We start from the raw sequence: 27,686 nt of genomic DNA, 5'->3' as shown, positions 1-27,686 counted from the left end.
TTCCAGAGATTGAATTTATTTTAATGTTGTAACAGTATCATGTTTAACAAATAAAGTTCTTAATTTTTTTTTAAAAATCATTATCTTTATACAATTATATTTAGACGTTCAAGAAAATCACAGGTGTTCTTAAAATGTTCAACTCCGTGGTTAAAATCATTTGTTGTGGGATCAAATTGTAGACAAAGGTTTGTCATCTCATCTACATCCAATATAATGGTATTGTCTGGTACAACAACATTATTATTTGTTTCTATTGTGGCTGTAGAGCCATAGTTATCTATGCCATACTCATCGATGTTTACTTCTGTGTCAAACATTGGATTATGAAGCATTCCAGCTGTCCATAACTGCATTGGGGAATGGTATCTTTCAGTGCTCATAAGGTGATTATTCCATTGTGCAACAAATTCTGTTACTGCATGATTAATTCTTCTCAGATATACATAATGCAAAGCAAAGAGATGGCACTCATTGTTAGTATTTAGTATTCCTCTATGCTCCATCCATAAAAATAAATCTTTAAAGTAGTAGATGACAACTCTGTTTAATTCTGCCCATAAGCGTTCTATCCGTTGATTGTGAACACTCTGGCCAGTTATGAAGCTACCCCTATTAGGTCCTCTTGAGTTAATCATGTAACGTGCTATGTTAATATTTTCAACACCCATGTCTCCTCTTACTCGTAATGGTAATCCAAACCTTGATACACCTTTTTGAAATAATTGCAGTGTTGTTGATGCATTATTGTTTGTAGCAGTTTTAAGATAAATTATATTTCTGCTGAACCCATCTATGCAACCATGGAACACAAATCTCCAAGAGATTAGCTTGTGGTTACTGTCAATATGCCTGAAAGAAAGGAAAAAAAATAATGGTTATTATGATGACCTTGTTTTCAACAAAATCACATATTGCTACTCAAAATTATACAACTGTCTAATTTAAGTTTATGCGTTTCTTAAGAAATGAGGGGCTTTTAATAATTGTGAGCACCTACTAACACAAAGGTGATACTGTAACTAGGTTAAATATTGTGGAACAATTAACCAAAGGATACATCCTTAAGTATATACCGTTAAGAACAATGCTCTCATTCTTATCTAGTTGCAAAACAGCTGCAGCAGGCACATCAGTCTCTTTTTTCAAAATGTGCATACCTCAGAGCTGCAATGCGCATGCACAGTGCATGAATTATGATAACAGTCGCAAACACCATTTAGACAGTGTTCGTGGTGGTAAATTGGAGTGATTGGGTGAACACATGAGTCATGGATGTTCAGAATGCATTTTCTGGTCATGCATAAATGATCAGCTATTAATTACCTTGCTACTGGAGAGATCGCTGCATTCGGGGAGAGAAGCATAGCCTGCATGTCTACAGAGGCACTATATCTTTGTGACGCACCCATATGAAACTATGGTACTGATTTATCAGTATTTGTATGCCAGCTAGGAGGCAGCAGTGGGCAGATCTATGCTCAGATTGCTGTTCACATTGTCAAAGTCAAAAATATTACATAGAGAGACCATATAAACTGCACACATATAAGTCGCTATACTTGCAAATATGCGCAGCGAGCACAGCAATATATGGAAACACACGCATTTGCTCGGACATGGCACAGAGATGGATTCGGCACTTGTTTCATACAGTACATGGTTATAATAATGAACAGCACCAGACATCATGGAGATTTAGAATTGGCTAATGAATTAATGTCATGGATGTGTATCATTCGAACCGAACCAGATAAACACATCATGTTTGGTATTGAAGCAAGCAGAATCAGGTGTGGTTTAGTTTGAGACCTATTGTGTTGTCGTGGGACATTGCAGCGGATAGATATGATTATATGTATAAAAGTTAAGATCAGCTTTGTTGGGAACAATGGATGATCAACTAAGTTTTCAGGGCTGAACCTGATTAGCATATACAAAGAGAACAGTGATTCAATACAAAAGCTAGAGAGACCCCTCCCCCAGGGACTGGTCAAACAGGAAGGTAGTTTTTCAGTGTTGCTTGTTTTGCCTCAGAGAGCAGATGTGATGTGGCTGGACTCAGAACAGAGCTCTCAGAAGCATGGCTGGATCCTCGCCATCGAAACAAAGGCTAAGTATCATAAAATCAATATCTCATGGCTGATTGGCATAGAGTAGTTTTAAATGTGTGGTTTGAGGTGGGGTAGTTGTGGAAAGATGGGTAAGCATAGAGTGGTTGGTTTGGTGAAACAAATGGCTTGGGGATGGTGAGGCTTGCGCAGCCGTGTGATTGTAACTTGTTTGTGTTGGTGCCCTGTGGAATCTGTGATGATTGTTGGGTGTTAGTGTTGGTGCCCTGTGGAATCTGTGATGATTGTTGGGTGTTAGTGTTGGTGCCCTGTGGAATCTGTGATGGTAGCTGGGATCTTGTTAATCATAAATACCACCATGCAGTACTTTTGAATATGTGCTGGTAGCAATGGCAGGCTGATACTTGTGAGTACCTGGTGGTCTGGTCTTGTGATAACTCATATGCTCTGGTTATAGAGATACTGTGTTTGCTTGAAATTGTGAAAGGTGTTTTAGATGGTTTGGAATTGTAAAATCAGAACATATGCATTGTTTTGAGGCTTGGACATTTTGGAATAAAATGGAGTCTTGTGTTTTCTGCTATGTGATTGTGGTGCCATGTGTTTGGACCTGCAAATCTAAAATGGCTGCCGCTGGATGTCTTCCCCTCCCCCTTTCAGGCATGTGGTGTGGTCTTTGGAATCAAGTGGAGGTTTCTCAAAATGGAGTCTAGCTTCCATCCCATGCTGTATTCAGCATTGACTAACTGCGCAGCGATTGTCTCTCACATGTGTAGTTTTATCTGCAACCATGTTGTCTCTTATTTAATGTTATCATGAGCCATTTCTCTCTATCTCTCTCTTCTTCTCTTCCCCTTCCATTTTCCCATAAATAGTAATTGTATTGTATTGTATTTCTTGTGTAGTTATCTGGTTAGGAAGTCTTTGTTATATTGTAGTGTATCATTTGTACTGTTATCCCCTTTTACAAGTATATTAGATATAATACAGTTAATAGGCCTTGGAACCTAAACCAGCATCTGTGTATTTTCTATAGTGATAAGTGTTCATTTGAGCGTCGGTGACGCTCATGCAGCTTTGTAGATAGTCAGGTTACACAAGGTTGCACTTACACCCTGTACTCACATTAAGGTATTCAGTGTATTTCATTGGTATAAGGTTTTAACATAAAGGTATAGTGTTGTAAGCGTCTGCATCGCTGGTGACCTCCTCGTGGTCTCGAGCGTATGCTACGCTACAGCGAATCATTCCCCTAGACATAACCAATAACGTGTCCTGTGATCACTGGGCCGTGAGCGAACGTGACGCTTGAGCGTCTCGCCTACGGCTGAGCGATCGCTACGCAGATAGCGTACCATTACGGTACTTCTTGAGCAAACAGCATACAGTGTTCTTAGCTTCATAAAGGGTTGTTTATACGACAAGGAATTTAGCATTGTCAATTGCGGGCTCGTCCTATACTTCTCATATCTGCACTAGGTAGATCAGCAGACATTATCCCTCCAGCAAAGGGTGGGAGGTTGTCTCACAGTGCTGACGGGATAAGCGTCTGCTTCGCTTAGATAAAGAGTGCTGAAGGAACCCGGTAACCGGAGGTAAGAACAGTACGCTATTGTCTTTGAAAATCTGGTTTTTATTTCAATTTGGTGCCAACTACACACTCAGGCCTAGAATAACTTTAGGAGTTTTGAATGATGACTTTCTTTGTGACAAGAGGCCGCATGGTCTGTCCACCATTTTGTGTGACCCTCATGGAGGTGGAAGGGGGAGGAGCAGCGGCCATTTTGGGAAGGTCAAAAAAAAAAAAAAAAATTTTTTCTGAGCGGCTGGTTTTCAGTTGACTCAGGAAACAATCAGCCATCCACTGTCAAAAAGAAATCATCATTTAATGAGTTTTTTTTTAATGCATTTATTTAATCTATATCATAGTCAATCATAAGTAATAGTGATTGGTACTTATATGTAATATCTATATGCGTGTGCTTACATCAATGTATGTTATTAGATTAAATTTAGAATTGCATTTTCATCTGTGTAAGTTTCACATCTCACCTTCCTGTTTGCCATTTGCATTGATAACGTGCTGAGAAAAAACAAGCACACAGCATAGAAGATACTGTGTGGTGTTTGGTAAGCGTTTATATAGTGAAATATCGCTTATAGTAAGGCGATACAGAAGCCACAAGACAATAGCACACATTTGTTCAGTTTCCAAAATTTAGTTTAAATACCTTACTTTACTGTAACGCCTCTGGGGAGAGCTATCAGACTACGGGAAATGATTTTTCTGATCAGAAAACTATAAGAATGATAGTGGGTTGAAAACGGTATGAGTGTATTGAATCCCGCTTTGTGGACTTTGTGATCTATGTGATAAAACGGTATTGAATTCCGCTTTGTGGACTTTGTGAACTTTGTGATCTATGTGGAACGTGATGAGCACGATCTGAGTGAAAACGTGCAACAGAGTGTGATAAAGTTTTCGTTGTATTACGCTCTGGCTGTTTTGGAGCACAGTAGGGAGACTCCAATGATCCTACCATTTATGGGCAACAAGTGTCTATAAGTGGTACGATTGGACCGCACGGTTGTATGTGTGACCAATAACGCAACGTGATATGAGGTCGTATATCCATGCGTAAATCATGCCCTCATACGTGTTGTAGGGAGCACATGCAAGCGTGATTTGTGTAAAGAAAAAGGAAGGGAATTTTCTCAGGAAAATCTCTAGAGATAGGGCCTGCAACGGCTACACGTGTCTGCTAGAAGGCGGACCGGAGATACCCGGAGCAGAAGAAGTTCAGTGGAAGAGCTTTAAGGATTTCCAACGAAGTTCTGTGTTTGGTGCATTTTAGGAAGTTTTTCTGTGTTAAAAAGGTCCACAATGGCAGCCAAGTGCACAACACAGAGACGGTCGGAGGTCAGGATTCAGACTCCAGAGGCTTGCAGACCCCGAGGGTCTGCTCGGTTAGTAATGTGGGGGAAATATGGTCCCCACACTGAGACCTTTTGTGATGAATGGACACGAATGACTGCGGGGGATAAGGCACCATTTCCCGGGATAGGTAGTTTTGACTTAGAGGTGTTGCATAATTTAAGGCAAAGGATCAGTCTCATAAAATCCTGGAAACAACGAGTTAAACATGATGATTGTTTGCAGTTATGGCAACAGGAAAGTGAAATGCAAAGAAATGTAACTTACATATCTAACTTTCATCTTGAGAGGAGAGACATGGCATTGAAGAGGATTATGGTTGCAGAGAAATGGCACAATGTTGTACGATAAAAATGCACTTAGTAACTGTATTAAGAATGAAAGTGTTAAATGTAATAATGTTTATGAAAATGAAAGTGTAAAAATTACAAATGTTAACCTGTGCAAGTCGCACCCCATGTTAAACTTCCCTCAGGATTACCAACAAGAAAGTGAGCCCAGAACGATGTCGGCACCTCTTAAAGAAGCCATCCTACAAGACATCCAGGTGGACGCGACCAAATTGGTAAAGGCAATAATCAAACCCCCTAACGGAGGGTCAGGTGAGGTCGTGTCCACAGGTACGTACAATGTTTTATATCACGCACAAACAAATGTACCCCATATTGTAAGACCAAAACAAGGTGATGTAATTGAGTTTAGTCCTGTCAGGGTGATCACAGTCCCCAATGGGAAGACTGACGATCAGGGAATCATTCCCGTCAAGGACAGTGCAATGCGCCATCCCTGGTCCCGGACAGAATTGAGATCAATCATGTCTGATTACCCAGATCCTAGGAAAGATCTAACTGTATGATCAAAGATTCACAGAAGGCATATCAACTCCCTAGACAACGACATAATCATGGTATCCAAGGAACCAGGTAGGTACAGGGAAAGCGGTTGAGGGTGATGAGCATCCAAACGTTTGAGGAGGCATCAAATCAACCAAAACCCCAGGCCATTGGCACATGGAGGAACTTAAGGAGTTGTGATCTGTGCAAAAGAGAACTGCAATAACCCACATAAAGTTAGACCCCCTAGACATGAAAATGAGCAAAAGTTATGACACACCAAATTACAAGCAGGGATCATATAGGAAGAATTTTGGGCCACACCCATAATATATAGTTAGGAAAGGTGATTATTAGGAATGGAGGCAAGCCTGAGGTAACGGTTAATAAATTGGGAGGTCATTCACTGAAGACACAGGAATGACCAGGTTAAACGTTGTAAATGTATTTGTGAAAAATGTTTTTTCTTTCTCTCTCTATCCCCATCTCTGACGATTATTGGTAAGAATTCAAACATTGCATATTCGCTTGGTCCTTGCAGAAGTCTACCAAACCCCAGCATGACCTATCCACCACAATGTATTCTGGCCAGATACAGACAGTGGAATAATGCAAGTGCTGGTGGGGAGGGACTGCTCAAGGAAACCATTAGACACGTAGATACGACAGCCTAATAAGTCTGACAATGTTTTTCTAATGCTAACAATGTTTTCTTAATGTTGACAATGTTTAAAAATGTTTTGTTTCTCTTTTCTCATTGGTGGTTATTGTCGAGTTATGTAATGTATATATGCACATGAATTGTTCTCTATCTCTTTTGTTTTTTTGTTGTCTCTCTCTTCCCACTCATGTTTCCATGGTTTAAAGATGGTATGTCACACATCAGTTAGACAAATGGTAATGCAAGATTTTTGCTCCTTACAGAAAGATCGTCGGTTAGGAAGGAATATTGCATCACCAGAATGATCGTTTTTGAAGACTGAGAGACAACACCTTTGAGAGGACAGCAGAACAAGAAGAACAACAAGACGAGAGAACTTATTATCGTAACGAGTTCTCTCCCCCTCAAACTAATTTTTTTGTACCCCATTACAAATTTCTTCTTTTCTCCTCCTGTAAGATGGACTTGCCCCAAGAGACTGTGATATGGATTTTCCCGTTGACCATGATGTTGACCAGAGCAGTCTGTTTCGGTGAGAGTATCAGTGAGGTCGAGAAAGAGTCCAGAAAGGTCCTGATGACTGAGACGGAGGTGTAAATTTCCAATAGCAACACAAGCACCGAGCAAAGGCGAGTACCGGAAACGATCTAACAGCCATGTTATTTGTAAACACTGTTAGCTGAAGAAAACTGTATCTGTAGGCTTTGTAACAATGTCATTGAAGATGGGTTTATAAAGAAATGCCAATCTAGTTTTAATATCCATATGGACCGGCATCCATTGAGTGACTATCACTCTCTAGTGGGTAACGTGTTGAACCAAACAGATTGTTGGGTATGCTCTCAAGTACCTCAGGGTCATAGTAAATCAGGGCTAGTACCATTTCCTTTAACGGTAGGGGAGGTACTTGAGCTAAAGGGTGGGAGACCGGTGGACCGGAGGTTTAACATCTCCAGCCCTCCTAGTTTGAAGCTCCACCAATACCATGTGGATAGGTCCCTCATATGTTTTAACATCTCCAATCCCAGAAAACCGGGAAATTGGGAAGTGTCATGGAGCAACCTTACCATGACCTTTTCACACAGAGCAGATAGAATGCCTACAGATACAGAGCTCGTACGCCACATAGCCAGTAGAGGAAAATCTTTCCGGTATCGATATACCTTAGGGAATAGGATTACTAGAGTTGGAGAGGTATCACCAGGATACTGTGCACATATCGTACAAACCGATACGTGCATTAAGCAGTTGGAAGAATTAGGGTCAGGAGATTTCACCTGGAAGGTTTGTAACATGGTCATGTCCTTCTCCGTCCCTTATGTTCTCCCCGATGATGCATATTTCATATGCGGGAGAAAGGCGTACAAATGGCTTGCCCCAAACTCTGAAGGATTGTGTTATATTGGAAAAGTATTGCCTGAAGTGATGACTGTTACACATGACAAAATGAAGGACATACACCGTGGTGCCCAAGCTCCTTATACTCACACTCATTACGAGCACCGAGTTAAAAGACAACTGTCAGAAAGGTTAGAGCATCCGGCCTCTGATCTTATCCATGAATCCACCGGGATTCAGGTTCTGGTAGCGTTAGATTTCACTCGTACCGCTCGGGGAGTGATGAATTATAGATACATTTCCGCACTCGCCAATTTGTTAGATAATATCACTGAAATGTATGATGACACGTTTAGATACACTGGAAGAGAACTTCAAGCTTATAAAACAGAACTAGTTCAGCATAGGATGGTTCTTAATTATCTTACAGCAGTAACAGGCGGATATTGTGTTACATTGGCAACACAGTACGGCATAAAGTGTTGCACGTATATCACAAATAGCACCGAGGATCCGGTAGAGGTCATAGACCAAAAGATGGACGATATTCTCCAATTGAAGTGGGAATTTCGTCGAAAACACAATCTCACCCTTGCTGCTGTAGGTAATGAGCTGACTGGTTGGGTGTCATGGTTGAACCCGCGAAATTGGTTCTCCGGTTTGGGAGACTGGGCTCAAGGAGTCATAATGGATGTTGGAAAGTTTCTACTATGTATCTTGGGTGTCATTATATCGATTGGATTGATATTTAGATGCGGGCAGGCTTTAATGAGGTGCAAACAAAGTACAAAAGTGATGAGCTTGAGGAGTGAGGAAACTGTAATTAACCTGGATTTGATTTATGACCCAATGATAGAAACCAGAATGTGATGAAAATGCGATTATACGGTCCGTTTCTTTCACCTGTTTTTCTGCTTTTCTCCCAGATACAAAGACCCCCTTGGACGAGGAAGCTGACGAAACGAGATGTATACAGACAACGGATGGACCAAAGAAGAAGATTTGACAACTTTAAATATGGACACTTGATGAACTTTGCCATGGATCCCCAGTTTCCCTAGTATTTTTAAACTCACGCTAGCCCAACATTTTTGTAAATCTGATGGCTCAGACAAAGCTTGTTGCTCATGCCTAAGGAGCAATACAGCGCAAAGAAGACGACTCTCAACAGATACCGAAAACAACTTCGACGACAGATGTACATTTCCCTGACATAGAATATCATTGCATTTTCCATAAGTGTTCTTTATCTTCATCTCTACAACCCTCAGGTAATGACACACATAGACGATAGGGAATACAGGCACAGATATCAGCAACCACATACCTCCCCCATTCATGTATCATCAACTAAAATGTGCGCCCCCATTTTGTTACAACCACAGCCGAAATGAGCTCGGTAAAGTTTGACAGCCCATCCACAGACCCTTAGTACGGGATAAGAAGGAATTCAAATGTATACTTCGCAATACCTCGAAGCTTGATGTACAACACGTACGGCACGATGATACATGACCCCCCAAACATGGATTCATACACACATGCTTCTGCTTTCTCACTAGGTCATACCCTCTTCACATCTTCTCCTCTCTCCTCCCTTACCCAACCATGGAAATGTATTAACCCCTGACATATATTTTTCTCTTTTTGAAATGTTTTAGGAAGTGGCAGTTATTGGTGACTGCCAAAGGGTGGACTGTCAAAGTCAAAAATATTACATAGAGAGACCATATAAACTGCACACATATAAGTCGCTATACTTGCAAATATGCGCAGCGAGCACAGCAATATATGGAAACACACGCATTTGCTCGGACATGGCACAGAGATGGATTCGGCACTTGTTTCATACAGTACATGGTTATAATAATGAACAGCACCAGACATCATGGAGATTTAGAATTGGCTAATGAATTAATGTCATGGATGTGTATCATTCGAACCGAACCAGATAAACACATCATGTTTGGTATTGAAGCAAGCAGAATCAGGTGTGGTTTAGTTTGAGACCTATTGTGTTGTCGTGGGACATTGCAGCGGATAGATATGATTATATGTATAAAAGTTAAGATCAGCTTTGTTGGGAACAATGGATGATCAACTAAGTTTTCAGGGCTGAACCTGATTAGCATATACAAAGAGAACAGTGATTCAATACAAAAGCTAGAGAGACCCCTCCCCCAGGGACTGGTCAAACAGGAAGGTAGTTTTTCAGTGTTGCTTGTTTTGCCTCAGAGAGCAGATGTGATGTGGCTGGACTCAGAACAGAGCTCTCAGAAGCATGGCTGGATCCTCGCCATCGAAACAAAGGCTAAGTATCATAAAATCAATATCTCATGGCTGATTGGCATAGAGTAGTTTTAAATGTGTGGTTTGAGGTGGGGTAGTTGTGGAAAGATGGGTAAGCATAGAGTGGTTGGTTTGGTGAAACAAATGGCTTGGGGATGGTGAGGCTTGCGCAGCCGTGTGATTGTAACTTGTTTGTGTTGGTGCCCTGTGGAATCTGTGATGATTGTTGGGTGTTAGTGTTGGTGCCCTGTGGAATCTGTGATGATTGTTGGGTGTTAGTGTTGGTGCCCTGTGGAATCTGTGATGGTAGCTGGGATCTTGTTAATCATAAATACCACCATGCAGTACTTTTGAATATGTGCTGGTAGCAATGGCAGGCTGATACTTGTGAGTACCTGGTGGTCTGGTCTTGTGATAACTCATATGCTCTGGTTATAGAGATACTGTGTTTGCTTGAAATTGTGAAAGGTGTTTTAGATGGTTTGGAATTGTAAAATCAGAACATATGCATTGTTTTGAGGCTTGGACATTTTGGAATAAAATGGAGTCTTGTGTTTTCTGCTATGTGATTGTGGTGCCATGTGTTTGGACCTGCAAATCTAAAATGGCTGCCGCTGGATGTCTTCCCCTCCCCCTTTCAGGCATGTGGTGTGGTCTTTGGAATCAAGTGGAGGTTTCTCAAAATGGAGTCTAGCTTCCATCCCATGCTGTATTCAGCATTGACTAACTGCGCAGCGATTGTCTCTCACATGTGTAGTTTTATCTGCAACCATGTTGTCTCTTATTTAATGTTATCATGAGCCATTTCTCTCTATCTCTCTCTTCTTCTCTTCCCCTTCCATTTTCCCATAAATAGTAATTGTATTGTATTGTATTTCTTGTGTAGTTATCTGGTTAGGAAGTCTTTGTTATATTGTAGTGTATCATTTGTACTGTTATCCCCTTTTACAAGTATATTAGATATAATACAGTTAATAGGCCTTGGAACCTAAACCAGCATCTGTGTATTTTCTATAGTGATAAGTGTTCATTTGAGCGTCGGTGACGCTCATGCAGCTTTGTAGATAGTCAGGTTACACAAGGTTGCACTTACACCCTGTACTCACATTAAGGTATTCAGTGTATTTCATTGGTATAAGGTTTTAACATAAAGGTATAGTGTTGTAAGCGTCTGCATCGCTGGTGACCTCCTCGTGGTCTCGAGCGTATGCTACGCTACAGCGAATCATTCCCCTAGACATAACCAATAACGTGTCCTGTGATCACTGGGCCGTGAGCGAACGTGACGCTTGAGCGTCTCGCCTACGGCTGAGCGATCGCTACGCAGATAGCGTACCATTACGGTACTTCTTGAGCAAACAGCGTACAGTGTTCTTAGCTTCATAAAGGGTTGTTTATACGACAAGGAATTTAGCATTGTCAACATTTGCAAGTACAGGTTGAGTATCCCATATCCATATATTCCGAAATACGGAATATTCCGAAATACGGACTTTTTTTGAGTGAGAGTGAGATAGTGAAATCTTTGTTTTTTGATGACTCAATGTACACAAACTTTAATACACAAAGTTATTAATAATATTGTATTAAATGACCTTCAGGCTGTGTATACAAGGTGTATATGAAACATATGTGAATTGTGTGTATGTAGACACACTTTGTTTAATGCACAAAGTTATAAAAAATATTGGCAAAAATGACCTTCAGGCTGTGTGTATAAGGTGTATATGTAACATAAATGCATTCTGTGCTTAGATTTAGGTCCCATCACCATGATATCTCATTATGGTATGCAATTATTCCAACATACGGAAAAATCCAATATCCAAAATACCTCTGGTCCCAAGCATTTTGGATAAGGGATACTCAACCTGTATATGCATATATTGGAAAAAGCTAAAGGATAGAAACAGCAATCACATCTGAATGAGGTACAATGTGTCAACTATACCAGATTTGGAGAGGTTTTTTTTTCTACCATCTGAAGTTATTATCAATAGCAAACCCTGACAGACTACAGTTAATATACAAACCAACTAATGCTTTATTTGTCGAGTACAAAAGAAAAGTTTACATTACATGGGTGGGATATATAATATATTTTTAGTTTAGTAATCCCTTTTTATATCAATAAAATAATACTAGTAGTAGAATTACTATTCACACCATTACATTGTGTACAGTAGACCAAAAAAATAAAATGATAAAAAAAAAAATAGGTTCTGGTTTATTGGATTATTAAGCCTAAATGAAAGTGCACACAGCTGATTACAATGGATTATATACAATATCCTGGCCATCAGGATGCCGGCAGTAAATATCCTGACACTGGCATCCCGACGGGCTCAGCAAGTATGCTACCCCCCTATACCTCCTGCAGCCTAACACTATCCTCCCCCATAGTGCCTTACCCTAAACCCCAGCAGCTTAAACCTAACCCTCCTCCCTTAATTCCTAACCCTAACCTCCCACCTTCCGCAGCCTAACACTCCTCTCCCACAGACTAACCCTAACCTCACCCCCTAGTTCCTAACCTTACCTCCACACAGCCTAAACCTAACCCTACCCCTTAGTGCCTAACCCTTACCACCTCAACCCGCAACCTAACACTAACCTCCCCCAGTAAGTGCCTAAACACTCCCCCTTACCCTCGGCTACATACTCACCTCCTCTGGCATCCAGAGATTTGGATCCTGATGGGATTCCGGCGCTGGTGTCCTGATCCTGTTCAGGATTTAGGTGTTGGTGTCCCTAGCGGGTATAATATTCTGTGATCCTGACGGGAAGGATCGAGCCCTGGGAGCGCGATTGCAACAACATGTTCTTACCACAAATGATTTGGACCTGGTACACTATAAACTCTACGCTGAATAGCCCGTCTTTTACGAACAGCTCGGCCAACAGGATCCAGAAGTTGCAGCCTCCTTCTAATTTTCCACCTCTGTACTCTGTGCTCGGCTTCTGAGACTACCTTGAATATAACTTTCTCCAGCATTTGGTGTGGAATTTAGAAAACTCAAGATATGCTGATCAAGTTCATCATCACATATATCACTGAATCTGTTGTCAGAAGATGTAGGCAAGTTTAGTTCTTGTCGTCTTCTGTACAAAGTTGAAACACTGATGTTTAAGCAAGTTGCTATTCGAATCCACGAAAAGCCTAGTTCCCACAAATATTGTATCTGTTCTCTAGAAACAATGAACCTTAAAAAAAAAAAAAAACATTAATAAATACTGTTGTGAGATCTTGAAGAATTTGTGAATGTGTTTCACAGGCCGAAACCCTCACATTTTTTTTTTTAAAGTAGTCATTCACTTTTTGAAAATGTATCATATCATTATCTACCTATCAGCTTTAATAAACACTTGTCTGTTTCATAACACCCTTGAGTGAATGACTCAGACTCTGTACATTTGCATAAACATCTCTTGTGCGATTTTGCACAGAACTTGCTCATAAAACAATATTCACATTTGTAACATTTTGACATTTACATCTGGAGAGGCAATTACGGTGTTAAAAAGGGTACTTGGACACGAGCAGTAAGGGCTTATTCTTGTACTAGTGTTTCCGAATCTTGAATATAAGGCATATATGGCCAAAAATCGGCATAATTTACAGATGGTATGTGTCAGGTTCAAGTTTCAGATAATGATCACTTGTACCGGTGAATGCCCACATTAACCAGCAGTTATTTCCTTTGTCACATATTCCAAAAAAAAGTTTTGTAATAGACACAATTTTGTTATAATTGCACAAGAGATGTGCACATAACCTATCTTTAGTATATGTATCGAAATATGCATTCATTTACCTATGCCTTTTTAAAGACTAGATAAATATCTTAAAGGGTCTACTACGGTAAGCGAACACTCTGGATACCGGCGCCAGGATCCTGGCAACAGGGTGAGCACAAAAGAGTCCCTTGCAGGCTCACTGCGCTCGCCGTGCTATTTATATCAAATGCCTCCCATCTTAAGACCGCTTCTGTTAACACTTTAAAAAGCTTTTTATCTTCAGAAACAAAATAAAATTATGTAAAGGTTGGAGTGCACCTGGCACAGTAGATGACTGCCCCCCTGTCATATTTGAAAAAGGAAAGGCACGTGTTAAAAATGGGGTGTGGTCTTGTGTGAAAAGGGCATGGCCCCACAAGAGCACAACCAATTCAAATTATGCCAGACAGTAGAATTGCCCCTTAAGGGCCCTACACACTGGTCGATACCAGTGAAAGATATGAACGATCTAGTTCATTAATTAACGAAATACCACTCATATTTTTCAGTGTGGAGGCACCAACAATGAACGATGTGCGGCCCCGCGCTCGTTCATCGTTAGTGCTCTGTCGCTTGTGCATGCAGGCCAATATGGACGCTCGTCTATATTTGCATGCACTGCTATAGAGCCGGGTGACGGGGGGAGTGAAGAAAATTCACTCCACCCGTCACCTCTCCCCCACCCACCTCCAGGTCGCCCGTCTGCCGTATTGGCGGCGGGTCGACCAGTCTGTAGCGCCCTTTACTCACATTACAATACATAGTTGTGTCCTTTAGTCACAATACACCACACACTAGAGACCCTTATTAACATTATGCTTCACAATAGTTCCCCTTGCACACATTATGCCAGAGTAGTGGCCCTTACACAGTGGGCGCACTAGCTAGTGCCAGAGATGTCACATCCTTTACATCATAGTTAATTTTGACAAGTATTTTCAATTTAGTTTTTGTCTTAGTCATTTACTTAAAAAATGAATAAATTTAAAGTAAAATCACATTTTAGTATTGGTTTTTGTTTCGTTTTAGTCAAGATTTAATCAGTACATCTTTGTTTTCATTTTAGTCCTGAAATTAACGGTCAACAAATGTGCATTTTTATACAGGTTGAGTATCCCATATCCAAATATTCCGAAATACGGAATATTCCGAAATACGGACTTTTTTGAGTGAGAGTAAGATAGTGAAACCTTTGTTTTATGATGGCTCAATGTGCACAAACTTTGTTTAATACACAGTCATTAAAAATATTGTATTAAATGACCTTCAGGCTGTGTGTATAAGGTGTATATGAAACCTAAATTAATTGTGTGAATGTACACACACTTTGTTTAATGCACAAAGCTATAAAAAATATTGGCTAAAATTACCTTCAGGCTGTGTGTATAAGGTGTATATGTAACATAAATGCATTCTGTACTTAGACTTGGGTCCCACCACCATGATCTCTCATTGTGGTATGTAATTATTACAAAATACGGAAAAATCCGATATCCAAAATACCTCTGGTCCCAAGCATTTTGGATAAGGGAGACTCAACCTGTAATACAAGATTCTAAATGCCAAAAACCTAACTTTTTAGAAAAATAACCATAACTTGTAACACATCATAACATATGGGAATGTTTACAATATATGTAGCTACAATCACACACTTTTATGCAGGTGCAAGAGACTACTGCAAATGTAATTGTGTTATTGTGAAAATGACACAGAAAAAACAGAAAAATGGACTAAACTTAACACTTATTCAAATAACAATAGACCTTGCCTGAAAAGCATACAATCCATGGTTGCATTGCCAATCACTTATGAATAGAAAATAGTCGAGGTGTCATCACAAAATAGATAATAATTAATCATATTATTCTGTTAAAACAAAGCTAAAAGTTGATATTTGGCAAATTTATGACCTGGAGCAGAATGTGAAAACATACTGACAGAACTTCATAAAATACAGTAAAATAACTCGCCAGGAACACAGAGTATGGAAGGGTCCCACCCATTGGCACCTGTTCAGTATAATCCTGACAGTAAAAATTCCAATGGATCACGGTCACTATTATTACCCTAGCACTATCTCACCGCTCCCACAGCCTAACCCTAACTGTCCATTTCAGCTACCTAACTATAACCATCCCCTTCTGCAGCCTAATGCTGGGTACACACTGGCAGTGGGCTGGTAGCACAAACTTAAAGTGATATTTTCAGCTTGATATTTCTTATTATAGAGCATTTTTACAATCAAGAAGAATACGTTGATGAAAATGAAACTTACCTTGGCCTACCTACACCGACACTTAGAAGGGGAGCAGAATATCCAGGTGTTTGATTACAGTCAAATAAATGATTGATCCTGGTTTGGATATCCTCAATTAACAAAACTGTATGCTGAGATATGTCTTCTAGCATTGGAAGTAAAGTACTGTTTCCGCTAATAAAATGGTGACATGCAATGAGCATTGCAATTAAAACTTCTAAATGGCTTTCAAGTTTTCTATGTAGATGTTCCAAAAAATTTATATCCACTGAAAAAATAGCCCTTTCTGCAATAGTACAGCTTGACTTTAGTGAAAGAAAATATTCTTGAATATCTTCCACTGCCTCGATTAATATGAAATTAACACATAAACAGAGGAAAATACAAAAAGAGTAACTCATGGTTAATGGTTGCAATTGAATATATATTTAGTTGATATATAGTTAAAAAAAAAAATAATAATATTGGAATTATCTTGTCCTTCAAATTATTTGGAGATTTGCAAAACTGTATCAGAAGTCTCTCAAATTCCCTCGCTGGGCCACCATAATCTACAGCTCCTTCTGCATTCCCAAAGGAATCAGTCAAGTCAGTCAAGAGGACAGAAACGAGATTGTTTTCAGCCGTAATCCACGACACGCTCCTTCACAGACTAGTCCGTGTTTAACTTAGAACTGCTTTCAGTATAAATCTGTACTGCCAGATTTCACAGAACACCCTTTAAAGTCAAAAACAAAAATAAATCAAAATTTAGTTTCAAATAACTTTTAAAAATAAGGGCAAGTACAAATATTTATATATTTAGCATTCATGATTACCAATCCAAGCACTCACACACAGATTTTGATTTAATTGATGTCAAATAATATCCACACACATGCACATACAGATGCATGAGCACACATTGCGTCAAATATGAAGCTGGGCACCTCTGCATATACACTATATGGACACTGTATCCCAATACATATGGAGCAGGTACTTAATTTCCAAATAGAACAGCTCCCACTCTTCTTGGAAGGCTTTCCACAAGATTTTGGAGCGTTTCGATGGGAATTTGGGCCTATTCATTCTGTAGAGCATTTATGAGGTCAGGCACTGATGTTGGACGAGAAGGCCTGGCTCACAAGCTCCGGTCCAGTTCATCCCAAAGGTGCTCGATGGGGTTGCGGTCAGGGCTCTGTGCGGCCAGTCATGTTCTTCCACACAGAACTCATCAAACCGTGTCTTTGTACCCCAGTGCATAACGCAAGGACTATAGTCATCTTGGAATAGTAAAGGGCCTTCCCCAAACTGTTGCCACTAAGTTGGAAGCATAGCCCTGTCCAAACTGTCTTGGTATGCTAAAGCATTAAGATTGACCTTCACTGGAGAAAAGGAGCCTAGTCCAAACCCTGAAAAACAGCCCCATAGCATTATCCCTCCTCCACCTTCACAGTTTACACAACGTAGTCAGGCAGGTACCATTCTCCCGGCATCTGCCAAACCCAGACTCGCACTCCTGACTGCCAAACAGAGAAGCGTGATTCACCATCACTCCACAGAACACATTTCCACTGCTCACCATTCATGTATTGTGGGAAGACCAATATTGCTATATTGTTGCTCCCAGGAGGGGAGTCATTACAAATTTTTGAATGAAACAGACGCCCCTTGATAAACTACAACTTATGCCAACTGTCTCGGATGGTAAAGACTAATCCTGAAATTGGGAGAACTCTACACCAAAGCATAATTTTATGCAGAAAAATCTACTAACCCTCTCCCACTACTTACCTAAACATAAGCCTTTCCCCCACAACCTAACCCTAAGACATCCCCTACTGACTAAACTTTACCCCTCCTTCCCCTCCGATAGCCTATTCCCAAGCCTCCCCAGCATAATTACGTTTGGTATGCCAACAGACAGGTTTCAGGCATTGTGAGAGGAGTCAGGATTCCGGCATGGGTCTTCTCACCAGTATCGGGTGATAAAGCTGATTATTTACCTTATAACATTCACTATATGTGGGTAAGAGACTCAGTACGCAATTGGCGTATGGGGTACCGTAAGGGTACGCACTTAGCGTAGCAGACGCTTAGCCGTGGTCGAGACGCACGAGCGGCACGCTCACTCACAGCTTTACGCTTGGTATCGAACACGCTATAGGCGGCCGACTACCGTAATGCTATGCTACTAGCGTAGCGGACGCTGTGACCGCGAGGGGAACACGAGCGGCGCAGACGCTCACGGGATGACACTCAGTAAACCTTGTATGCAACACACTGAAAGATTGAGTTTATACTGTAAACCTTACTACTGAAATACTGTAGCGATATAATGCTGCTTAACCTTGTTAATATAAAAGCTGCTTGAGCGATTGAGACGCTCCGAATACCCTCAGCAATGTAATAAACACACAATTCCTTGCTAAGGCTCCTAAACCTTTACTAACGAGATTTAGTTATATCAAAAGGGGAAACACAGTTAACATTTCATACACTACAGGCTAACATTAATATCTAACAGAATAACTACACATGAATATACAATAGCGGCACAATCGCAAACACAAATACATAGACTAAAGGGCCCTACTCATTTGGCGATTCGCCGCCGAGGTGCCCGACGGCCGATACGGCCGACGAGCAACCCGGCGGCGGGGGGGCAGTGACGGGGGGAGTGAAGTTTCTTCACTCCCCCCGTCACCCGGCTGCATTGAAGTGCAGGCTAATATGGACGAGATCGTCCATATTGGCCTGCATGCACAGCCGACGGGAGATCAGCGATGAACGAGCGCGGGGACGCGCATCGTTCATCGCTGTAGTCTCCACACTGAAAGATATGAACGAGTTCTCGTTCATTTATGAACGAGATCGTTCATATCTTTCATTATATCGGCCAGTGTGTAGGGCCTATAAGAATGAATGGCTAACATTACATGGGTAACAAAGTGGCCACAGAGAAACATACCATACGGGGAACACTCGCCAGCGCAACCGGATCCAGTCCTCCAATTATCAGAGATAAATGTTGATGAGAGAGAGTACTGGCCGGTCTGGGGACAGTGGCCTTTATATACACAACATACAGTACACTACAAAGGGCCCTACAATCGCATTGTTCATTGACACAAGAATGTCTCTCTGCACTGTAACAAAAGGTCATAGGTGGATTTGAACAGGTGGGCTGTGACTATTACAAACAGCTCAGGTGGGAGGGAATCTCAGGATTCCCGCCGCATGCATGAACCGCAAATATAGTAAATGTCCAGAAACTACTAATAGACATAACTATACGCAGGAGCGATTAATCTTTACCTAACCAACACCGGATTGTTACTAATAAAATACTCTTCGGTTAGGTACCAGACACCACTGTTCAACCTTTGTATCATGAAAAGAAGGATTCCCAAGTCCATGAACCAGTCATATTAAACAAACTTACAGTTATTATTAAGGGGAACATTACCTATAAAACATACTATTTAGATTTATTATGTAACGATTGAGTCGCCCGCTAGACGCACAAACTCTACCGTAAATGCACATACCACACGCTCGAGTGCATGGCCGTGGAGGTGCCATCACGCAACTGCGAATATGCGCACGCACGGGAGAGAATGTGCATGTGCAGCGGGCAAGCGCATGGGGTGAATATATGGCAACGTGTAGCATGATATTTTTCCGACTGACACGCGATTCCAGGCGCCGGCATCCCAAAAGCCAGGAAGCCAACTACATCCCGTATTAAGGATTACATGCAGGGTCAGGGACACAGAAAGAAGCCTGTATGTGCTTTGAGAGCTGCTGGGTATTGTACGCATGTGTGGTCTTGCTGAACACACATTCACAATTGATCATACATGCACAGCACCCATTTTAGTGGGTTGAGTTGCTGGTGGCCGGGATACCGGCTGTCAGGATCCCGGCACAAGGTTATATTCAGCCACTATGGGGTTCGTGACCCCCAGGAGAGGGAATAGTCCTTGCTTGACAGTATTCCAGCATCGGCATACTGACCGCCAGGATCCCAACAGCCGGCATATTGACTACATTGCATCCTCATACGGACTACCCTTTTCCGCTAGGATCCGGCGTTCAACCGCCATGCCGTCAAACGCAGCCACGGTAAGTCTTGGAACAGACAGGGTCCCTGTTGCAACAGGTCTTGTCTTAGAGGAAGCGGCCACGGATCTTCTGTGAGCATTTCCTGCAGATCCGGATACCAGGTCCTTCGTGGCCAATGAAGATTGTTCTCACTCCTCTTTCTTACCATTCTCAACACCTTGGGTATGAGGGGGAAGAGGAGGAAATACATAGTCCGACTGGAAAAACTACTGCCTGATGGTCTCTTGACCTGGCGCAATACCTCTGTAGCTTTTTGTTGAGGCGAGACGCCATCATGTCTATCTGGGGTAGTACCCACCGACTCGCAATCTGTGCGAAAACTTCCCGATGAAGTCCCAACTCTCCTGGATGTAGGTCGTGTCTGCTGAGGAAGTCTGCTTCCAAGTTGTCCACTCCCGGAATAAACACTGCTGAAAGTACGCTTACATGATTCTCCACCCAGCGAAGAATTCTGGTGGCTTCCGCCATTGCCACTCTGCTCCTTGTGCCGCCTGCCTTGGCGGTTTACATGAGCTACTGCGGTCACGTTGTCTGACTGGATCAGAACTGGCTTGTCGCAAAGTAAGGTCTCCGCTTGACGTAGGGCGTTGTATATGGCCCTTAGTTCCAGAATGTTGATGTGAAGACAAGTCTCTTGACTTGACCAAAGACCTTGGAAATTTCTTCCCTGTGCGACTGCTCCCCAACCTCGGAGGCTCGCATCCGTGGTCACCAGGATCCAGTCCTGAATGCCGAATCTGCGGCCCTCTAGAAGGTGAACACTCTGCAGCCACCACATAAGAGATACTTTGGCTCTGGGGGACAGGGTGATCAACTGATGAATTTGTAGATGTGACCAGGACCATTTGTCCAGTAGGTCCCATTGGAAGGTCCTCGCATGGAACCTGCCAAAGGGGATGGCCTCGTATGATGCCACCATCTTTCCCAGGACTCGAGTGCATTGATGCACTGATACCTGTTTTGGTTTCAATAGGTTCTTGACCAGAGTCATGAGTTCCTGGGCCTTTTCTATTGGAAGATAAACCTTTTTCTGGTCTGTATACAGAATCATGCCCAAGAAAGTCAGATGAGTCGTAGGAACCAACTGCGACTTCGGGATATTGAGAATCCAGCAGTGTTGATTCAGCACCTTCAGTGAAAGTGATACGCTGTTCAGTAACTGCTCTCTTGATCTCGCTTTTATGAGGAGATCGTCCAAGTACGGGATAATTGGGGTCAGGGACTCAGGTTCGACAGCAAAAAGGTCGACATACCTTAGGTCGGCACCAATTAGTCGACACACCTTAGGTCGACATGGACAAAAGGTCGACATGGACAAAGGGTCTACATGAGTATTTTATGTTTTTTTGGTGTCGTCTTCTTCGTAGAATGACCGGGAACACCAATTAGTGTACCGCGTCTCCTCGCATGGATCACTTCACTCGCCATGCTTCGGGCATGGTACCTTCGCTCCGCTACCGCGTCACTCAGCACAGATACCCGGGATTGAAAAAATGGCCCGGGATTGGCTTCCCTAGGCGTCAGCTATCGGCGAAGACTCACATTTCTTTCTATCTTCCTCTGGGAAGGGAAAAGCAACCAAGACCCTCTTAGGGATATGGAATTTTTTTTCAGGATTTTCCAAGGCTTTTTCAAAGATAGCATTTCATTTCTTAGATGCTGGGAAGGGGAGAGGGGCCTTTTTACTGTCCGGGAAAAAGGGCTCCTCAACGTGCTCAGGATTTGTGTCAGAAATGTGCAACACATCCTGTACGGCTTCAATCATCAACTGCACCCCCTTTGCAAGTGATGCCGCCCCCCTCGAAAAACATCCCCGTCACCGTCCGCAGTGTCAGAATCGGTGTCCGTGTCATCCTACATAATCTTGGCAAGTGCACGTTTGTGAGAATGTACTTGCAGGGACCCTGAGGAAGCAGTATCTGACCATACAACCATAGAGTATTGCTGTACCCGAGTGGCCTGCTCAGATCTAGCAACCCTTTCAGAAATCTGAGATATAGTCCCCCTAAGAGAGGCTAACCACTCTGGTTCTCTAGCTGGGATCTGCGCTACAACAGTGCAATCCTGGTTACATGGGATGGGATCTTCCTGAGAAGATAAATCCTCTGCAGCAAATGAAACAGAGTCTCTAGACATGTTTGCTAATACACACCAATCACACCACATACACACAGAGTACTGGGCAGACAGAGTTTCCCCACAAGAATGGCAGAGAGACACAGAGATTGGAGACAACCCATACACAGCGCTATTACAGGTATAAGGAGACCCTAAACCTGAGCTGACTGTCCCTTAATAGGCAACACAGTCTTTCACAGCCTCCCCTCCCTTCTACAATACCCTGGTACCGTACAGATAGCTGGAGTTGCACTTGAGGGAATGATCTTCCACTTGCATCCAATTGCAGGCAGGAAAATGGCGCTGAAACGCTGCTGGGTCCGCTCTGAGGATGGCGCCATCTTCCCGCTCTTCAAGATTATACTGGCCTGAGGATTTTAGGTGCTGGCTGAAATCCGCAGACCCCGACAGGCAGAATTGGTCAGTGTAGTGTCAGGCGCTGGCTCAGGGCGCCCCTCACAGCGCCGCACTGAAGTACTGCTGAGCCGTCCGGGAGCGCAGTTAATACTGCGCTCCTACCCTGAAGCCGCCATCTTCACACCGACTCCCTGCTATTTAGGGGGGACGGTGACTCACTCGTCACACTTCAGCTCTGCAAGGGGGTGGCGGCCTGCTGCTGGGGTGAGCGTTCCCCTGCGACGGGGAGCAATCTATCCCCTCTGGAGCTCAATGTCCAGTCAGCGGAGACAGTGGCTCAGACCCCGCAGGGCAGACACTGCTCCCCCCCTTAGTCCCCTCCTGCAGGCAGGCTGTTGCCAACAGCCTTCTGTAGAAAAAAAAAAACCTCTATAAAATCACTTTACTAGAAAAGCTCTGTATAGCTTCCCTAGCTGTGACCGGCTCCTCCGGGCACATTTTCAAAACTGAGTCTGGTAGGAGGGGCATAGAGGGAGGAGCCAGCACACACTATTAAACTCTTAAAGTGCCAATGGCTCCTGGTGGACCAGTTTATACCCCATGGTACTAATATGGACCCAAGCATCCTGTAGGACGTAAGAGAAAATATAAAAACATTTCATACATCAGGCCTAGGCTCCAACTGGTGGATTTCTCAAGTCAGGTCTCCCTTTAGTCTCAGGACACATGCAGAACACAAATCCTGCTGGCCTGGGAACCAAATGTTGGGACAAACATTTGACGGACACTTTATAGCTTGTACTGTCCAGGACTGGACACTTTATAGCTTGTACTGTCCAGGACTGCGCTGGCTGGATCACCCTCTCCCACTGCCCATGTCAGTTGCTGCCAGTTTAGTCTTGCAAATGCCTGAGCTCTCACTAGCCCATGGCTCACAGTGAACATGATCGGTGATGGTGGCTCCAGCTGCAAGATTCCCTTTAAACAGAATACACCAACCACTGGTGTCTCCCTAATGTTTCCACAGCTCCAGCTGTCCTAGATAATCCCAAGGTTAGGGCTCTTGCTGTGAACCGCAATAAGGGCTGTAGAGAGCCACACCAGGCAGCGGTAATGGAATAAGTGCATGGATCCACATTTGCTTTAAAAAAAAAAAAAAAAAACTGCAGCGCTGTGAAACAGTTAAGACCTACACAGGGGGGTGCCTATCAAATCCAGGGGGGCATGGGGGGGGGCAACTGATTCCCACCTTTTTGCGTCGGGAAGTGGGTTCCTCTTTGGCCGGCAATCCTCTTTCCAGTGATATTTAGGAAGATTGGGCATGTGCGCTTTCAATGTGCAGTGCCATCTTCCGACAGGCCGGGACAGAGTACATGCACTCCTGTGCATGACATGGGCACACACTAATCTCTGCTGGGTATGAGACTGAATCTGCTAATTTGTCACACCCCCCCCCCCCCCCCACCCATCCCCGCTCCTGTGCTGTTGACATTGACAGCATTTCAAGCAGCAACAGCATACATACAGTAAGTCAGTGGCACTGCATAGCGTCTGGTGGCACCAGGGACGTTTCTAGGGGCCTGCCCTCAACCGCTGCAGTAGACGCGTTTGAGCACCCGCCCTCCCTCCCTCCTGGCTTCCGGTATCAGTTTCCTCTCCTCACACAGGTAGGTACTCCGATAACCCCCCTGCGTGCACCACTGCATGTTACATTCCAAATCAAATATCCTCCTCTCCCATACTATCCCTCAGTATATGCAGATCCCCATATTAAGTTACAGTATGGTACACACAGCCTCCCCTCTACCACACTACTCCTCAGTACACACATCCCCCCTCTCCCACATCATTCCTCAGTATACACACACAGCCCACCCCCTCCCTATTCCTCTGCACACACAAAGCCCCACGTCTCCTCTGCACACACACAGCCTCGCCCCTCCCTATTCCTCTGTACACACACAGCCCCCCCTCCCTATTCCTCTGTACACACACAGCCCCCCCCCCATTCCTCTGTACACACACAGCCCCCCCCATTCCTCTGTACACACACACAGCCCGCCTCCCTATTCCTCTGTACACACACAGCCCCCCTCCCTATTCCTCTGTACACACACAGCCCTCCCTCCCTATCCCTCTGTACACACACAGCCCTCCCTCCCTATCCCTCTGTACACACACAGCCCTCCCTCCCTATCCCTCTGTACACACACAGCCCTCCCTCCCTATCCCTCTGTACACACACAGCCCTCCATCCCTATCCCTCTGTACACACACAGCCCTCCCTCCCTATCCCTCTGTACACACACAGCCCTCCCTCCCTATCCCTCTGTACACACACAGCCCTCCCTCCCTATTCCTCTGTACACACACAGCCCTCCCTCCCTATTCCTCTGTACACACACAGCCCTCCCTCCCTATTCCTCTGTACACACACAGCCCTCCCTCCCTATTCCTCTGTACACACACACACACAGCCCTCCCTCCCTATTCCTCTGTACACACACACACACACACACACACACACACACACACACACACAGCCCTCCCTCCCTATTCCTCTGTACACACACACACACACAGCCCTCCCTCCCTATTCCTCTGTACACACACACACACACAGCCCTCCCTCCCTATTCCTCTGTACACACACACACAGCCCTCCCTCCCTCCCTATTCCTCTGTACACACACACACAGCCCTCCCTCCCTATTCCTCTGTACACACACACACAGCCCTCCCTCCCTATTCCTCTGTACACACACACACAGCCCTCCCTCCCTATTCCTCTGTACACACACACACAGCCCTCCCTCCCTATTCCTCTGTACACACACACAGCCTCCCTCCCTATTCCTCTGTACACACACACACAGCCCCCCTCCCTATTCCTCTGCACACACACAGCCCCCCCACTATTCCTCTGCACACACACACACAGCACCCCCACTATTCCTCTGCACACACAGCCCCCCTCCCTATTACTCTGCACACACACACACAGCCCCCCTCCCTATTCCTCTGCACACACACACACAGCCCTCCCTCCCTATTCCTCTGCACACACACACACAGCCCTCCCTCCCTATTCCTCTGTACACACACACACAGCCCTCCCTCCCTATTCCTCTGTACACACACAGCCACCCCTCCCTATTCCTCTGTACACACACAGCCCCCCTCCCATTCCTCTGTACACACACAGCCCCCCTCCCTATTCCTCTATACACATACAGCCCCCCCCCCATTTCTCTGTACACACACACAGCACCCCTCCCTATTCCTCTATACACACACAGCCCACCCCCCCCCGTTTCTCTGTACACACACACAGCACCCCTCCCTATTCCTCTATACACACACACAGCCCACCATACCTAATCCTCTGTACACACACAGCCCCCCCCCATTCCTCTGTACACACAGCCCCCCCCATTCCTCTGTACACACACAGCCCCCCCCCATTCCTCTGTACACACACAGCCCCCCCCCCCCCTATTCCTCTGTACACACACAGCCCCCCCCCCCTCCCTCCCTCGTTATTCCAATCCTCAGTACACTTCCTCCCTATTGTACCTGGCTTTCCTGTTTGTTTCTTACAGAGGGAGCCAGCACACACCACGTGGAGCCAGCCAGTGACTCAGGCGATGGGCACTTGAGCAGGCAGAGGAGGACAGGGCTTTTACCTCACAGCAGCTCACTCTATGATCGGCTGGCTCAGTCTGGGGCCAGACACTGAATGTTAAGCAGAGCCAGCACGAGTGTTCTGCCTTAGTTCAGGGGCGGGACACAGACAGCTGCACCACAACTTATCCTGCCTTCCACATGAGCAAGGTCTAAACGCTGCCAGACACTCTCAGGAGGATCACTAGTCACCACTCACCTCACTTGCAGCTGCTGCGCTTTGTGTATGCTGTTGCAACATCACATGGCGCGCAGAAATCGTTATCGCGCCAAGACACTGGGGCAGGTTAACCACTTCCTCTACCAGACCATAGCCTGATCTACAATGAGGGGGCGTGGCAAGGGGCGGAGCTTCCAACGGCCGCTATTACTGCAGACCGCTATGCTATCCCACTGCTGAAACTAAGGCAGCTTCTGTACCTCGGCTGATGGCCAGTCTGCCCTGCGGATGTCTCCCCAACCCATGAGTGCTGGCACTGGAAGCTTGTCACTCATGCATACAGCTTCCCCCTCCCCTATACTCAGTGTCTGTCCTCCTGTGAGTGCTGCACATTACATTTTCCCACACTCTGCCCTGCAAACCACAACTATTAGCTGAGCTGATCTGCAAATGCTTAGCTGCTCATTGTGTGTCATGTGTCTGCACCCCTGGTCTCCCCCTCAGCCCCTCTTCGGGTAGTGTTTGTCACCAGACATTCCCCCCTGCACACACCCCAATGGTACAGTACCTAGAAAGGGGTCAGGCAGCCTGAGGCAGGAGATGAGCTGCTCTGCAATGTGCCTCAGTAACACTTCTCTGCTGCTGACAATGCCACCTAGAGAGAGATCCACTTCACAGCTCTTCCACACTATACTGATCCTCCTCCCAGCCAGCACCACTGCTTATATAGGAGAGCTGTGATTGGCTGGCTGCATCATGTGCTTTTCTCAGTGTATGTCATATCCCCACATCTCACCATAGTCCATAGCCATCTCAGTGTATGTCATATCCCCATCTCACCATATGTCATATCCATCTCACCATATGTTATATCCATCTCACCATATGTCATATCCATCTCACCATATGTCATATCCATCTCACCATATGTCATATCCATCTCACCATATGTCATATCCATCTCACCATATGTTATATCCATCTCACCATATGTCATATCCATCTCACCATATGTTATATCCATCTCAGCATAATCCATAGCCATCTCACCATATGTCATAGCCATCTCACCATATGTCATATCCATCTCAC

The 27,686-nt window shown here is 44.1% G+C and overlaps 1 protein-coding gene across 6 annotated transcripts; it reads right to left on the bottom strand.

Annotated features, from left to right (window-relative positions):
- On the bottom strand, positions 1-27,290 carry LOC135036815 (uncharacterized). Of its 6 annotated transcripts, none has more exons than XR_010231498.1 (4): positions 26,327-26,549; positions 16,184-16,883; positions 12,795-13,332; positions 1-852 (listed from the first exon to the last, which is right to left on the bottom strand). XR_010231498.1 is itself a non-coding variant. In XM_063954489.1 (4 exons), the coding sequence occupies exons 3-4, from the start codon at positions 13,121-13,123 to the stop codon at positions 87-89; spliced, it is 933 nt and encodes a 310-aa protein (XP_063810559.1). In that variant the 5' UTR covers positions 13,124-13,332; positions 16,184-16,883; positions 26,327-26,509; the 3' UTR covers positions 1-86. The 6 variants fall into 6 exon arrangements, 5 of the variants coding, with proteins under 5 accessions (XP_063810559.1, XP_063810554.1, XP_063810560.1 ...); XM_063954489.1 differs by having other exon boundaries at positions 12,957-13,332; positions 26,327-26,509; XM_063954484.1 differs by lacking the exons at positions 12,795-13,332; positions 26,327-26,549 and adding an exon at positions 27,163-27,290.
- Between the last annotated feature and the right edge of the window lie 396 nt (positions 27,291-27,686).

Source organism: Pseudophryne corroboree, chromosome 2 (assembly GCF_028390025.1).
Source record: "Pseudophryne corroboree isolate aPseCor3 chromosome 2, aPseCor3.hap2, whole genome shotgun sequence".
NCBI lineage: Eukaryota > Metazoa > Chordata > Amphibia > Anura > Myobatrachidae > Pseudophryne > Pseudophryne corroboree.
This window is presented reverse-complemented; position numbering and strand designations above follow the sequence as displayed.

Bases quoted from the DNA above. Each gene is read 5' to 3' on its own strand.
- LOC135036815 (XM_063954484.1), bottom strand. From the start codon at position 16,566: ATGAGTTACTCTTTTTGTATTTTCCTCTGTTTATGTGTTAATTTCATA. The intron at 853-16,183 runs GTAAGTTTCATT...CCTTTCTTTCAG, and splicing joins GTCGGTGTAGGTAGGCCAAG to GCATATTGACAGTAACCACA.